The 15,978-nt window shown below is 36.3% G+C and overlaps 1 protein-coding gene across 1 annotated transcript in view; it reads left to right on the top strand.

Moving 5' to 3' along the window:
• ksr2 (kinase suppressor of ras 2) overlaps positions 1-15,978 on the top strand; it is a 123,525-nt gene that overhangs the window by 91,782 nt on the left and 15,765 nt on the right. Inside the window, exons 13-18 of the mRNA XM_067407489.1 lie at positions 1,275-1,316; positions 2,528-2,594; positions 6,699-6,747; positions 7,998-8,365; positions 14,626-14,722; positions 15,299-15,432. Of these exons, the coding sequence (XP_067263590.1) occupies positions 1,275-1,316; positions 2,528-2,594; positions 6,699-6,747; positions 7,998-8,365; positions 14,626-14,722; positions 15,299-15,432 (757 nt within the window). The remainder of the gene's footprint in view (positions 1-1,274; positions 1,317-2,527; positions 2,595-6,698; positions 6,748-7,997; positions 8,366-14,625; positions 14,723-15,298; positions 15,433-15,978) is intronic.

Here is a 15,978-nt window from a genome sequence, read left to right as displayed (position 1 = left end):
ACCCCCGGAACATGATTTTACCGGGATACTTCATGGAACCTGATTGGGCTAGTTTTGGACTAGTTTTAAAAAGCAATTGAGTGGATTTTGTGATTAAAATCGTTGTAACCTGGTTTGTATTGTTCTTTTGCGCATGCAGTTCAGTTCAGAACCAAGATCTGTTCGCACTGGAAATCTGATATTGGCCACATTTAAAACAACAATGTGAACAGTTACCACACAATACAAATATTAAAGCCAGAAATATGTATCAATGCAACTTTCATGAAGTAAACTTTCACTAAAAGCCTTCCTTCTGCCGGAAAAAAATAGTCCCTGACCGTGAACAGCAACAGAAGTTACATTATTTCGCCATTAGATGGCGGCAAAGACTGTCTTTATGAGTGTGTCAGTCAGTAGCGAAGACTTTTGTATTGAAAAGACTGAATTGTTACGAACACGTAACAAGACACAACTGACAAATGCTTTGACTAGCACTGTTAATCATGGGAAAAACTCCTTAACTGTTAAAAGGACAAGATAATACATCGGACATTTAAACTGATACAAAAAAAATGGATCCGAGGAAAAATCAGAATTGAGCATTAAGGCTTGCAGTGTGAACGTAGCCTTAAAGGGATAGTTCACCCAAAAATGAAAATTTGATGTTTATCTGCTTACCCCCAGCGAATCCAAGATGTAGGTGACTTTGTTTCTTCAGTAGAACACAAATGATGATTTTTAACTGCAACCGTTGCCGTCTGTCATTCAAATAATGCGAGTGGATGGGAACTTCATCTATAAGAGTAAATAAAACTTGCATAGACAAGTCCAAATTAAACCCTGCGGCTCGTGACGACACATTAATGTCCTAAGACACGAAACGATCGGTTTGTGTGATAAACCGAACAGTATTTATATAATTTTTTACCTCTAATACACCACTATGTCCAACGGCATTCATCACTCGATTCGTGAGGTCTGATCGCGCTCTGACAGCAGCAGTTATGTCTCGCTCTCATTGAAGTATATGCGCGAGACATCACTGCCCTTGTCAGAGCGCGATCAGACCTCATGAATCATAATTGCATGTAAACGTGCTGATTGAATCACAGATTTTTTAGTCTGGTCTCAGACTTTTGGACATTTTTGTATCCTAAAAGTCAGAATTTGTATGTTGTCTTTGTGATGAACTGTGGTGAATTTTGCAGAGCAATAACATACGCCAATAATCATCGGGGGGGGTTGTTGAATTTTATTGAATTCTGTCTGCTTCTCTCCTGTGCCCCTCTCAGCATCTCATTTCTACAAATACAAGCAGCAGTTCATCTTCCCTGGTAAGTGTGTCATAATTGGTCATTACCCCTACCCATAATGCAGTGCGACATGCAGAGGCAAACTTTTTTGATGTCATTTTTATGCCATCTTTTCTTTGAGGCACAACAAACCCTCTCCCTATGTCTTTCTTTCCACTTCTTGTCGTCTCTTAACCAGCAATGCTGTATTCTATAATGATGGTTCTTTTAAAGGCGAGGTCGCCTGCGCCTCGCTGACAAATAAAGGCTGATAAGTGCCTGTATTCTGTGGGAGGCACTCAGCTCGCTGCATGTTTTTGATGAACGCATGGAGGGAGGAAAGCCATGGTGTTGTTGGTAGCCTGGTAGTTTGAAATAAAGGCTACTTATGGCAATTTCGCTGGTTAAATTTCCAATGAAGAGGTAACCTATGTTAGCTGCTGAGATCACAGTCACCGTTGTAGCTTTAACAAGGAAACATATGGCCATTTGTCATTTGTTTGTTTTTCAATGTTTTATATATTGCTGACTTATCAAATAGATAAATAACTGAATATTCTATGTTGGCTTAAGTTGAGAGTTTATTTTATTTTATGTATAAAATCAGTTGCCTGGTGTGTGTACATATACTGTTCAAATGTTTGGTTGTCGATAAGAGTTTTTTTATGTTTTTAAACTTTTAATGCATTTATTTGTTCAAACGTACAGTAAAAATACTGTGAAATATTATTACTATTTAAAATAGCTGTTTCTTATTTTAATTCATTTTAAAATGTAATTTATTCCTGTTATGGCAAATCTGAATTTTCAGCATCATTACTCAGTCTTCAGTGTCACATGATCCTTCAGAAATCATTCTAATATTCTGATTTGCTGCTCAATAAACATTTATTATTATCAATGTTAAAAACAGTTGTGCTACTTAAAATTTTTGTGGAAATGGTGAAATATTTTTTTTTCAGGATTCTTTGATGAACAGCTTTGCAGATGTCTTTACTGCCACTTTTACTGCTAAATAAATGTATTATAAATCTTACTGACTCCAAACATTTGACCTGTAGTTAGTCTTCAGATGTTTATGTAATAAACACATTGTTGCAGTGTAAATCAGACAGTTAAATGTTGTTCTCAGCAGTACTCCTGCATGAATTTATTTCTCTGTTAGTCTATAAAAATACACTCTCTTACAAATTATGTCATTTTCTCTCTCATCTCTGCCTTGTAACTTATCTTTTAACTCTTTTTCTTTGTAGATGTGGCCCCTGAGGTTCCCACCAGGGCCCCTCAAGTCATTTTACACCCTGTTCTGTCTGAGCCTGGGTAAGTGTGTGCGTGTGTTTATATGTGTATGTGAGTTTACGTTGATCTGACATATTAGGATGCATTTAAACATGATGACATCAGTCTGCCTATGTAGAGCGTTCCAAATCAGTCTGAGGTCATAGAAGGCAAGAGTAGAGTTGTGTAATAAATGACATACTATACACTATCCACATATATACTGTGCACTATGTACTCAACAATGTAGTGTATGGAATTTATAAGGTTATTTTGTCATCCAGCATTGGAGTCGTTTCTTAAAAAACTTAAAACTTTTTATTGTTAGTTCTTGTTAGCTGAGGTCCATTAAATAATATTAACAGATACGACTTTTAATTTTAATAATGTATTAGTAAATGTTGAAATTAACATGAACTGAGATTAATAAATGAACATAACTAAGTTTATGTTAACTAATGTAGTTAAAGGAACACTCCACTTTTTTTGAAAATAGGCTCATTTTCCAACTCCTAGAGTTAAACAGTTGAGTTTTACCGTTTTCGAATCCATTCAGCCGATCTCCGGGTCTGGCGGTACCACTTTTAGCATAGCTTAGCATAGTTCATTGAATCTGATTAGACCGTTAGCATCGCGCTTAAAAATGACCAAAGAGTTTTGATATTTTTCCTATTTAAAACTTGACTCTTCTGTAGTTACATCATGTACTAAGACCGACGGAAAATGAAAAGTTGTGATTTTCTAGGCTGATATGGCTAGGAACTATACTCTCATTCCGGCGTAATAATCAAGGAACTTTGCTGCTGTTCCATGGCTGCAGCAGGCGCAATGATATTACGCAGTGTCTCTCACAAACGTCTCCATGGTTGCAAGGCACGTTCCCTGTGCAAGCAGGGGCTCACAGGCGCTGCGTAATATCATTGCACTGCTGCAGCCATGGAACGGCAGCAAAGTTCCTTGATTATTACGCCTGAATTAGAGTATAGTTCCTAGCCATATCAGCCTAGAAAATCACAACTTTTTATTTTCCGCCGGTCTTAGTACACGATTTAACTACAGAAGAGTCAAGTTTTAAATAGGAAAAATATCAAAACTCTTTGGTCATTTTTAAGCGCGATGCTAACGGTCTAATCAGATTCAATGAACTATGCTAAGCTATGCTAAAAGTGGTACCGCCAGAACCGGAGATCGGCTGAATGGATTCGAAAACGGTAAAACTCAACTGTTTAACTCTAGGGGAGTTGGAAAATTAGCCTATTTTCAAAAAAAGTGGAGTGTTCCTTTAAGTAATGTTAAGAAATGAAACCTTATTGTAAAGTGTTACCGTTATCTTTTGTTAAGCCTGTTGTGGAAATTTTGGTTATGCATTGATTCTGATAGGCAAAAAATCTAGTTTTGTGCCTGTTATAAAAAAATGTATAAGGGAAAAAAAATTCCATGACCTTAGTAGCCAGTACAGCATATAATCATCAACTTCCTCTTACAAAAAGAAATTCAGTGTCTAAAATTGCATACATCTCAAAGCCTTTTTCAGTCTGGATGACTTGCCTTGTACATATCTGTGGCAAGAAATGTGTTTGTTAATACGCCTTTGACCCTCATTTGGGTTGAAGAATATGGAAGGACAGTGCCGGAAGATCTGTCAGGGCATTTGTGCGTACATGTCTGTAAACAATTGTACTCTGACTCTACAGCTATGTCAAAGAACCCCATAATGCACATACTGCTGTTAAAGCACAACAGAAACTGAAATTTCTTTTTTGAAGATATTGCATCTTGATTCATTTAATTAAAAAGGCTATTTTTCTTTATGGGTCTTTGAGTTTTCCAAAACATAGGCAGATATGGTTGACATCATCACTGTAGCGTGAACTCAAGCCCCACTCTTTGTTTGGCGAAAGTGTGTGTGTGTGTGTGTGACTTGTCTTCAGTCACATCTACTATTGCACCACAAATATTTTTGCTCTAATAATTCTGTAATCTAAAATGCTCATATCTGCCATAAATAGACACAAGCCGTGGCGTAACTGTCTGACATGTCTGTGGCCTTTCACTGGGCATCGCTCTAAATACACACAAAGTCAGTACAGGACAGAACATGACATTTCAGACACATTTGTATATTAATAAACAATGCTAAATGGTCTTGGCATGTCTTTATAAGTGACAAAAAATAATATGGTATTTGACCTTAATCAAAAAGAGCCAGAGAGAGCAACATAACAATATATACAGTAATCTACATTTTATGCTGCTAATTTAGCAGCATCTTCAGAGAACACCGTAAAACTAGATTCAATTAGAGCCTTTTTTTTTAGATTGGCAGTAAACAAATCTTTAGTCTTAGCTCTGAAAACTCTCATGCCTAAAACTGATTGTGCTGGTTTGATGTGAGCCCGTGAGGTTTGGTTTGATGCTTCTTTTTTTTTTTTTTTTTTTGGCTTATGTCTCAGGCTGAATTGTATTTTATTTTTTTACAAAAAGTGGTCATAGAAAACACTTTAGTCTTGATTAAAATAGACTATTTTGCCTGGTATTTGTGTGATATTTATGTATATGGTAATTATAGAGTGGTGCAGGGATAAAGTCAAAACCTGGAAGACTAATTCACCACTGGTTCTCTCAAGATTTTTTTATTTTAAGATTTAAGTAAATTAAGGTCTGTGGTAAACATAACTTGATGGTACTTGATTGTTGGTTCTACAATTAAACTGCACACACTCACACTCCAAAGGTTCTTATCTGGTTACTTATTAATTTTACTTATTAAAATTATAAGGGGGCATATCATGAAAATCTGACTTTTTCCTTGTTTAAGTGCTATAATCAGGTCCCCAGTGCATCTACCAACCCAGAAAATGTGAAAAAGGACAACCTGGTAACTTTGTTTTGGTAAGCCTTTTTCTGGAAGCATGTGAAAAAGGAGCCACTCTGATTTCGCTCCCCTAGTGACGTAGGAAGGAGATTTTATTATAATATTACCACCCCTTAATCTGCACGTTTCCACCCACGGAACCCTCTTTTTTTTTTTCGCAAGCAACAATACCAGTTGGCAAAAGTTCAAGCAAAGCATGCTAACTGTTCTGTCATTGGCTGCACTGACGAGCACAGAACACTATTTAGGCCATGTTGGGCTGCTTTAGAGAAGAGGATGAGTTGTTGTAGTAGAGTGCTGTCATTTTACGCCAGACTGCTTCACAAACGAGGGTCAATTCAATGCTGGATTTGCACAAAAGATTAACATGAAGGCACATGCTGGTTGATAAGTTGAATCGAATTTCACAGCAACTACATATATTTATCCACTAACCGTTCAGAAACATCCAGATGCATTCTAAAAGTTGCACTTCTTAAGTCTCTCCATCAGTGTCCGACTCCAGTTTGAACAATGTAAGGCTGATCCTCAAAAAAATCCTCATTTTGGCCTCTTGAGATTCCCCAGCTTTGTTGTTGTTGTTGTTGAGCAACCGAACGAGAGCTGTTAAAGCTCCGCCCTCTTTTGAAAAGCATCCAGGAGCAGCAGCTCATTTGCATTTAAAGGGGCACACACAATGTTTTTGCTCACACCCAAATAGGGGCAAATTTGACAAGCTATAATAAATGATCTGTTGGATATTTTGAGCTGAAACTTAACAAACACATTCAGAGACTTATATTACATCTTGTGGAAAGGGGCATAATAAATAAAAATAACAGCTTAAACATTAGCATTTTCGATGTAGCTTCAAAACATTCAACTTATATTTACCACAGACCTTGTTTTAATCATAAATTGAAAAAAAAAAAAACATTATAAAACCCCATAGGAAACTCTTGAGGGAACCAGTGGCAAATTAGTCTTCTGGGTTTTGACGTCATCTCTGCACCACTATAATGTCATCTTAGCTATATGTGAGGTTACGTTACAGTTAGGATGCTAACTGAAGGCAGCTCACTAAGCTGTAGAGCCTGTATGAACCACTTTTGTAGAAGCTAAAAATACGAAGATGAGCAAGCAGAATATTTTATGTGATCCTTTCAGATGGCGTAAAGTAAACAATGGATTTTAATTCGATTATAGGCCTTTGAAAATGAAACATTGGTTCGTTCTGCTGAAGTAAATGACCCTCCCTGCGCAAACACATTTTCTGTTTTCTCTTCACACAGTCCCAAAGGGAGTCCCTTGCTACAAATTGAGGTTGAGCCAACATCTGATGTGAGTCATCCTGCTTCTATAGCAAATGTGCACTATCATGTGGTAAAACCTGAGTACAAACACTCTTAAAAATAAAGGTTCTTTATCGGCATCGATGATTCCATGAAGAACCATTCAAATGCTTGCAACGTTTCCATTGCACAAAAGGTTCTTTGTAGTGAAAAATGGGTCTAGATTATTAGAATGTTCTTCACAGTACAAAAAAATATTGATCTTTTAAAATCCCCTTTTAGAACCTTTATTTTTAAGAGTTTTAAGATTCTATCTATCTATCTATCTATCTATCTATCTATCTATCTATCTATCTATCTATCTATCTATCTATGTGTCTGTCTATCTATCTATCTATCTATCTATCTATCTATCTATCTATCTATCTATCTATCTATCTATCTATCTATCTATCTGTCTGTCTGTCTGTCTGTCTATCTATCTGTCTGTCTGTCTGTCTGTCTATCTATCTGTGTGTCTATCTATCTATCTATCTATCTATCTATCTGTCTGTCTGTCTGTCTGTCTATCTATCTGTCTGTCTGTCTGTCTGTCTATCTATCTATCTGTCTGTCTGTCTGTCTGTCTGTCTATCTATCTATCTATCTATCTATCTATCTATCTATCTGTCTGTCTGTCTATCTATCTGTGTGTCTGTCTGTCTGTCTATCTATCTATCTATCTATCTATCTATCTATCTATCTATCTATCTATCTATCTATCTATCTATCTATCTATCTATCTATCTATCTATCTGTCTGTCTGTCTGTCTGTCTGTCTGTCTGTCTGTCTATCTATCTGTCTGTCTGTCTATCTATCTATCTATCTATCTATCTATCTATCTATCTATCTATCTATCTGTCTGTCTGTCTGTCTATCTATCTGTGTGTCTGTCTGTCTGTGTGTCTGTCTGTCTGTCTGTCTATCTATCTATCTATCTATCTATCTATCTATCTATCTATCTATCTATCTATCTATCTATCTATCTATCATCTATCTATCATCTATCTATCTGTCTGTCTGTCTGTCTGTCTGTCTGTCTATCTATCTATCTATCTATCTACCTATCTGTCTGTCTGTCTGTCTATCTATCTATCTGTGTGTCTGTCTATCTATCTGTGTGTCTGTCTATCTATCTGTGTGTCTGTCTATCTATCTATCTATCTGTCTGTCTGTCTGTCTATCTATCTATCTATCTATCTATCTGTGTGTCTGTCTGTCATTCTATTGTTCTGTTTATTGTTCTATCTATCTTTTAGAACGAGGAAGGCAATGATGAGGCAGAGGGCTCAGCAGATGAGTTCGAGGAGATGAATCTCTCCCTCTTGTCCGCACGAAACTTTCCACGTAAGGCCAGCCAGACCAGCATCTTTCTGCAGGAGTGGGACATTCCCATGGAGCAGCTGGAGATCGGAGAGCTGATCGGGAAAGGCCGGTTTGGACAGGTCTACCATGGACGCTGGCATGGAGAAGTGGCCATACGACTAATTGACATTGAAAGAGACAATGAAGAACAGCTGAAAGCATTTAAAAGAGAGGTGATGGCGTACAGGAACACGCGGCATGAAAACGTGGTCCTGTTCATGGGAGCATGTATGAGACCCCCTCATCTGGCCATCATCACCAGGTAGGCTTGAACACAATTTGAAGAGTGATCACAGCTCAAAATTTCCAGGGCCTGACTATATCTTAGTGAGAAGTTGACTCACTTTTCCTGATCTTCTCTAATCAGCATGACCTCATAGCTTGCATTAGTAGCTGCTTTCAACCTAATTTGAAAGAACATGTCATTGACCACAAATGTAAATATAAGTGGCTGAATTTTTCTGAAGATTCTCAGAAGGCATGTCAGTGTAAATATGGAGATGCTATGAAAAACAAATGGTACTTTAGCAACCTGTCTGAACAGGAGATGGCAAATATTATTTCCTTCCTCCTACCACACAAATTGGTGCTTCCTGTTTGTTTGTCTGGAAGCAGATGCTGAGCTGCATGGCCACAGCCATTAAAAGATTTCAACAGAGGATTTAAATTTTATCCTTCTATAATTAAAATGTTAGCAACTTTTTGATATGATTGAAATGCAGTAATTCTCATCACCAATTTCAATATCATGAAAAACTAATACTTGCCTAAATTAAAAAAAAAAAAAAAACCTCAAACTTACTGAAGACAAGTAAACAGTCAGTGATAAAATAACAAAGAAACTAATTACGAACATTAGGACAAAACTACAATAGAGCAAAGACACAAATCAAATAGACCTATCTCAAATTTCACGCACTAAATAAGACTTAAAGGTGCCCTAGAATCAGAATTTGAATTTTCCTCGGCATAGTTGAATAACAAGAGTTCAGTACATGGAAAAGACATACATTGAGTTTCAAACCCCATTGTTTCCTCCTTCTTATGTAAATCTCATTTGTTTAAAAGACTTCCGGAAAACACTCAGATCTCAACATAACACCGACTGTTACGTAACAGTCGGGATCATTAATATGTATGACCCCAATATTTGCATAATGCCAGCCCATTCGACGCATTAGACAAGGAAAGGCAGTATTAACGGCTGGATCTGTGCACAGACAAGGTAAGCAAGCAAGAACAACAGCGAAAAATGGCAGATGGAGCAATAATAACTGACATGATCCATGATATCATGATATTTTTTGTGATATTTGTAAATTGTCTTTCTAAATGTTTCGTTAGCATGTTGCTAATATACTGTTAAATGAGGTTAAAGTTACCATCGTTTCTTACTGTATTCACGGAGACGAGAGTCGTCGCTATTTTCATTTTTAAACACGTGCAGTCTGTATAATTCATAAGCACAACTTCATTCTTTATAAATCTCTCCAACAGTGTGTAATGTTAGCTTTAGCCCGTTAGCCACAGAGCACAGCCTCAAACTAACACAGAATCAAACGTAACCATCTAAATAAATACTTTACTCACATAATTCGAAGCATGCATACAGCATGCATGACGAACATCTTGTAAAGATCCATTAGAGGGTTATATTAGCTGTGTGAACTGTGTTTATGCGATGTATATATAGTCGAGAGCTTGTGTGGCAGAGGAAGCGCATCTCTTAAAGGGGCCGTGCTGAAAAAAATCAGTGCATAGTTAATGATGCCCCAAAATAGGCAGTTAAAAAAATTAATAAAAAAAAATCTATGGGGTATTTTGAGCTGAAACTTCACAGACACATTCAGGGGACACCTAGGACTTATATTACATCTTGTAAAAAAACAATCTAGGGCACCTTTAAATATATGTTTTTTTCTTGTTAAAGTTACAAAAGCGATTCAGTCAGGAGCAGTGATTGATTTTCTTTTTGTCTTTTGTTGTTTGATTAATATTAATGACACAAACAGCAGCAGGTATATTAGGCTGCTGTCACTTTAAGACCGAATGCAATATTTACTAATACACATGCACATTTTTCTCAACGGTTTACATTCACTTAAGACAAAAATGATTGTGTTTAAGAGGATACAAGCAAAGATGGGCATTTTGACACATTATTGTGTCTATTTGACCGTTCAAGTGCAATAAGGCGGCAAAAAGAACTCACACGCTCTGAGTGGCTTCATGTGCGTGCATCTCTCAGACAGTGCACACATATACCAAAATGAGTTTCCTTTCGCTGCTTATTGGACTTCAACAGCTTGAAATCACTTGTTTTAAACGATAAGCTTTTGTGACGGCGCAACATCACATAAGCATAACCCGCGATAGAGATGATGTTCCATCAGACAATTTTCTCGCCCGCCCCTAGTCTTCATGCCTAAAGGTGCGTTCACGCGGCCTCGTAATTCCTGTAGTTACAAGATTCTAGCTTGTAAAAAGCATTCACATCCTCGTAGAGCTCGTAATTACAGCTTGTAAGCTGGGAGTTTTCTGAAAGCTCCCACATGTACCACGTGGCCGCTGTACCACCTGACCGCTGTAGATTAATTTAGGCATTGATAGTGGTGCCCTGGAAACGCATAATTCCCAGTCCAAGGACCAAAAGGATGTGAACAGCTCCGAATATAACGTCACATGTTGTCATTTCAAGATTCCGGTAAATACGAGGTGGCGTGAACGCAGCATAAATGCACCAAGTTGCTGCCATGTGATTGGCTGATTAGATATTTGTGTTAATGAGCAGTTGAACAGGTGTACCTAATAAAGTAGCCTGTGAGTGTGTGTATACACACACAAAAGAATAAACAATGAATAATAATATATTAGCCAATATTTAAATGTAGATCTGACTTTTTCAGTATTTGTGAGTTAATTTCCAGTCAAAATTGCTAAAAAAGAATCAATTCAGTTTATTTTTCTTACCTTACTGACAAATAGTATTCATTTGGCCAAACACTGGTAGACATTTATTAATGTCTAATCCTTACTAATTTTGGTGCATGATTTTGTGTTTTACTATTAACACAGACAAAAGTTATAATGATTTTATTCATAGTTCTTAATCATAGCAAAGCAGGCTCAAACAAACAAATTGAGAAATAATTGCTATAAATGGGCTCTTTCTTAAAAATAAACATTGACATAAATATTGATTGTTTGTCTCAGCATTGTCATGAGTGATTATACTTTGATTGCTTTCCATATCGCCCCTGCAGTGTGGAATAAAAGTTTGGCTTTCGCTCACAAATGCAGCGTATAGAACATAATTGCCCCGGAATGTCAGAGCCTGTCATTATTTGGAATAGTCTGTCTTGACATTATTAGTGTTAACAGCTGAAATGTGATGCACACGAGACATTTCTTTAGTGACGGCATACCTACAGAGTTCAGCATTTGCATTTGTGCATCACGTATTTGAATGGTCCCACACTGCAGAAGGCCAAAGGCCAGAGTGATGCTATAAATGAGCGCCGTACCCTGATGTCTTTATGAATATGTATAAAGGGAGGAAGAGGGCAGCCCGGGGAGAGACGCACACGTCTTTGTGAGGTGGCACAGTAGGAGCTCAGGTGTCAGGGAGTTGGAGGGGGGGTGTCTTTCTGCTCCTTCCTGCCGAGGTGAAGTTCACGGCTCACTCAGCATCATTAGTGACAGCACTTAAATCTGCTTGTAAATACAGAGCAGCATATCATTCCTGTGCTAACACATGTCATATGATAATGTGGATTGTAGGTTCAAACTCTGCAAGTGGTGATCCATGAAGTTCGATCACTGACCTAGAGGAGAGTGTTTAACCACAGGTTGCTCCAGAGGGCTTGTCAAATGACCCTAACTTCATTTCCCATTTTTCTTGGTGGCAGCACAAGAATAGAAATGGATAAAATACATAATATTGTATTTTAACTACTGCTTTTGTCCAACTGCTTTCATTGACCCTCTAAGTGAGTTGTATTTTTGGTAGGCTTTATTGCTATTCTTCATCAACAAGCTAAATAACATTCATAATTTATAGGGATGCACCAAAATTTTATCTGCCGAAAAATATTGGCCGAAAATGGCACTCTTTCCATCTTGGTTATCTCACCATGGACTACATTTCCTACAACCCATTGCCTGGACTCATTATGCCTGATTACATCCACCTGTGTCTCATCATCTTGTTAACCCTGCCTATTTAAACACTGTCTGTTCATTCAATCATTGCGAAGCCTTGTATGTGTCTGTACTGCATTTCTGAGCATTCGCTCTGGTTTCATGTTTCTTGGTTTTTTAGATTCTCTGCCTGTTCCCCTAGATTTCTCTTCAGTGTTGCCAACTGCTTTCAATTGAAGGTAGCTAAAACTGGTAACTAAATGTCACTAGATGACATGATAATGGCAAATTCATTGATCTATATAAATATGAATAGAGGTCAGTTGGCAAAAAAAGAATCCAGATATGATTTGTCCAAAAAATTGCTAGATTTGTCCCTAAACTTTTGAAAAAAGTCTCAAAAAATGTCTCTTTCTCCTTTCTTCCTCTGCCCTTAGCTCGGTTGATTGGATTGTTTGCCTGCATATTAACGTGTTGCCTGTTTTTGGATTTCAATTGTGGATTACCCTTTCAATAAATATTGTGTTTGGATTCTCAACCTTTGTGTCCCCCGGCCTACAGTACATGACGGTATCATTAAAAATGACTGAATTTCATTAAAATGGCTCTTACAATTATAGCTCTATACAATAATACAATTATAGAAAAAAGCTAATTTAAAATAACTAATAAATAAATTTTAAAAAGCATTTTCAATTTCAGTGATTTTTGGGCAAGTGCATGAATTTTTGGTTTCGACCCAGAATTTTCATTTTGGTGCATTTCTAATAATTTATCATAATTTAAAACTTAACTAGATAAAAAAAAGTTCAAAACAAACTTTGATGTTGGCTTGAGAAAGCCTGGCAAAATTTTTGAAGTAGTTTTCAAATCTTGTTTTTAGGGTCTACTAGAAAACGTTTTCATGCTTAATTGTTAAAAAAAAAAAAAAAAACTTTAGGTGTGTTTGGCATCGGCTGTGGCTGGATGCATCTGATCGGCGAGAGTAGTTGAAAACGGAGATGTGAACATTCATATTGACACTTTCTGCTTCCCGTAGTGACGCTTGTGCTGCGTTTGCATACTTTATCACAGCTGAAGTGAAATAAATGCAATATTTGACTAATACACTGATGTTTCAGAGACATTTTCATGCAGTACTTTATGTACTGCTTACAGCGTATGTTTTTACAAGAATAAAGTTCGATTTTTATCAGTTTTATTTTGATAAACATGACACAATATAACAACACGACTACATGAAAAGAGCTTTAACTGTTATAAATATACATACAGTTTTCAGAACAAACACGAAACACACGTGAACGTAATCATGCGGTGAATCCGATTCTAATCGTGAAACAGCGCTGGCTGACTCATCCGACTGCTCTCCAGTCGCTCTTGTGGTACTTTGATGCCATACGTCACAGTCAGATGGCGTCGGACAAAATTTCTTACTGGCATGCACTGCTTCAAGTCAGCCGCCAATCAGTCTGTGCAGCGCTGCATCAAGTCGAACAAGCCTATTATTTCCCCATATTTTACATTGTTGCAGCACATCTCTTCCCAGTCTGTCAGTAACGATTGATTTAGTTCCTGTATGAAGCCCATCCTTCTGAAAATCACAATGTTCTCTGATTGGTGGGCTGGACCACTGTGTTGTGATTGGTCAACTACTTTGAGCGAGTTTCGGATATGCCACAACCCTTAACATAACCACAAATTTCAAAACACTACTAACGCAACTGAACTAGGCCTCGTCCCTTTATTTTGCATATGCCTTGGGTGGGAATTATTTAAATGAGGAATAATGTGATGCGTACAATCCCAGAAGAAAACTCAAGACTTCAAACGAGGCCTTTCAGGGAGTTCAGAAACCGTTTTACTGATATAGAGAATAACTCCCTTTGGATTGACTTTGTGTTTTGTAACTTTGCAGACATTTTTCATGCTCAAACAGCAACATTAAACACTAAAGAAAGTTGAGAATGTTTGAAATAGTTTGAAGCTTGAAGTAGTTTTGAAGATAGATAGACAGACAGACATACAGTAACTATGACCCATTTTAGTACTCTAATGGGCATCTAATCTGATGATATTTAATTTCATTTTAATTGTCTTTAATTTTAATTGATTTTATTTATTTAATTATTTATTTGCATTTTTGCACATAAATTGTGAAAATAGTCAAATGTATATTTAGATTCATATATATTTGAGTGTTGTTTTACATTGGATCTACACAACCTTGTAATGCTTTTGTTCTTTATTTCTGCAAAGATCATTTTGAAAACCTGCAATCTGCTCAAGTAGCTTTTCAGGCTACATGAAATGGACATATTTTGATGTTATGTTCACTGTTGCTGTCTAATATGTGTTTTTTGTTGTTTTTCTCTGTTGTAGTTTGTGTAAGGGCAGGACCCTCTACTCAGTGGTACGAGATGCAAAAGTTGTTCTCGACGTGAACAAGACTAGACAAATCGCACAAGAGATGGTGAAGGTAAGAGTAACTGATGTAAAGTCAATGTGAGGACTGTTTGCTAAATGTCAGCTAAAATTGATTAATCAGAATAAAACCAACATCACAATATGGCTTATGGCACTGTGTTCTGGTACAAGCAAGCAACTCATGATTCATTTTTTTTTTTTTTTTTTTAGTTTTATTTTCTGCTTATAATGTGCATTTGGGAATATGTGCCAACACTGCAGAAAATAAAGACATTAAGACAGCCATAAAAATTAGTATTATAATTTTACAATTGTACTGTAAAATAACTATAATAATTATTATTTTATTAAATATCAATTATTGTATTTCACAGTAAAATATTACAGTGGTAATATATATTTTATTTTGTTTAATATTTTTATTAAATAATAATTATAATAACAATACTATTTTTTATATTGATACAGAATCACATCATTTTTGGCCTAATTGTGCAGCGTTTCAAACAAGCACAGCAAACCTGAGATTTTTTTTCCCCCTTTTTCTTAATCACCTTTAAAAATTAGGCTGCAATTAGGCTTTTTACCAAAACATGCAACCCTAATTACATGAACCCATTTTTTCCAGGGCATGGGCTACCTACATGCCAAAGGGATCCTTCACAAAGATATGAAATCCAAGAATGTATTTTATGACAACGGGAAAGTGGTCATCACTGACTTTGGCCTGTTCACAATATCTGGTGTTCTACAAGCAGGCAGGTACGTAAAAATACACACAAACACACATAATTAAAACTTTGAATGTTTTGAAAGAAGTCTCGTATGCTCACCAAGGCTGCATTTGATCAAAAATACAGTAAAAACAATAATTTTGCAAAATGTTAGTACACTTTAAAATAACTGTTTTCTATGTGAATATACTTTAAAATGTAATTTATTCCTGTTATGCAAAGCTGGATTTTCAGTCTTCAGTGCGATCTTTTTAAAAAAAAATAGAAATTATTACTTTTATTCAACAAGGACGCATTAAATTGATTCAGGTGACAGTAAAGACATTTATAATGTTACAAATAAATTATTTTGAACTTTGTATTCATCAAATAGAAAACAGTTATTTTAAAGTGTAATTTCTCAGTATTTCTGTTTTTACAGTACATATTTTTGGAATAAATAAATTCAGCTTTGGTGAGCAGAAGAGACTTTTCAAAAACATCTTAATTATTCCGACTGCCAGTGAATTTATCAATACTTTTGTTATCCAAAAAAACATTTTCAACTTGTATTCTTTTTTTCACTAAGCTTATT

Source organism: Chanodichthys erythropterus, chromosome 13, assembly GCF_024489055.1.
Source record: "Chanodichthys erythropterus isolate Z2021 chromosome 13, ASM2448905v1, whole genome shotgun sequence".
In the NCBI taxonomy this organism is placed as follows: Eukaryota; Metazoa; Chordata; class Actinopteri; order Cypriniformes; family Xenocyprididae; genus Chanodichthys; species Chanodichthys erythropterus.
Note: the sequence above shows the minus strand (reverse complement) of the source record. Positions and strands in the feature narration are given on the sequence as shown.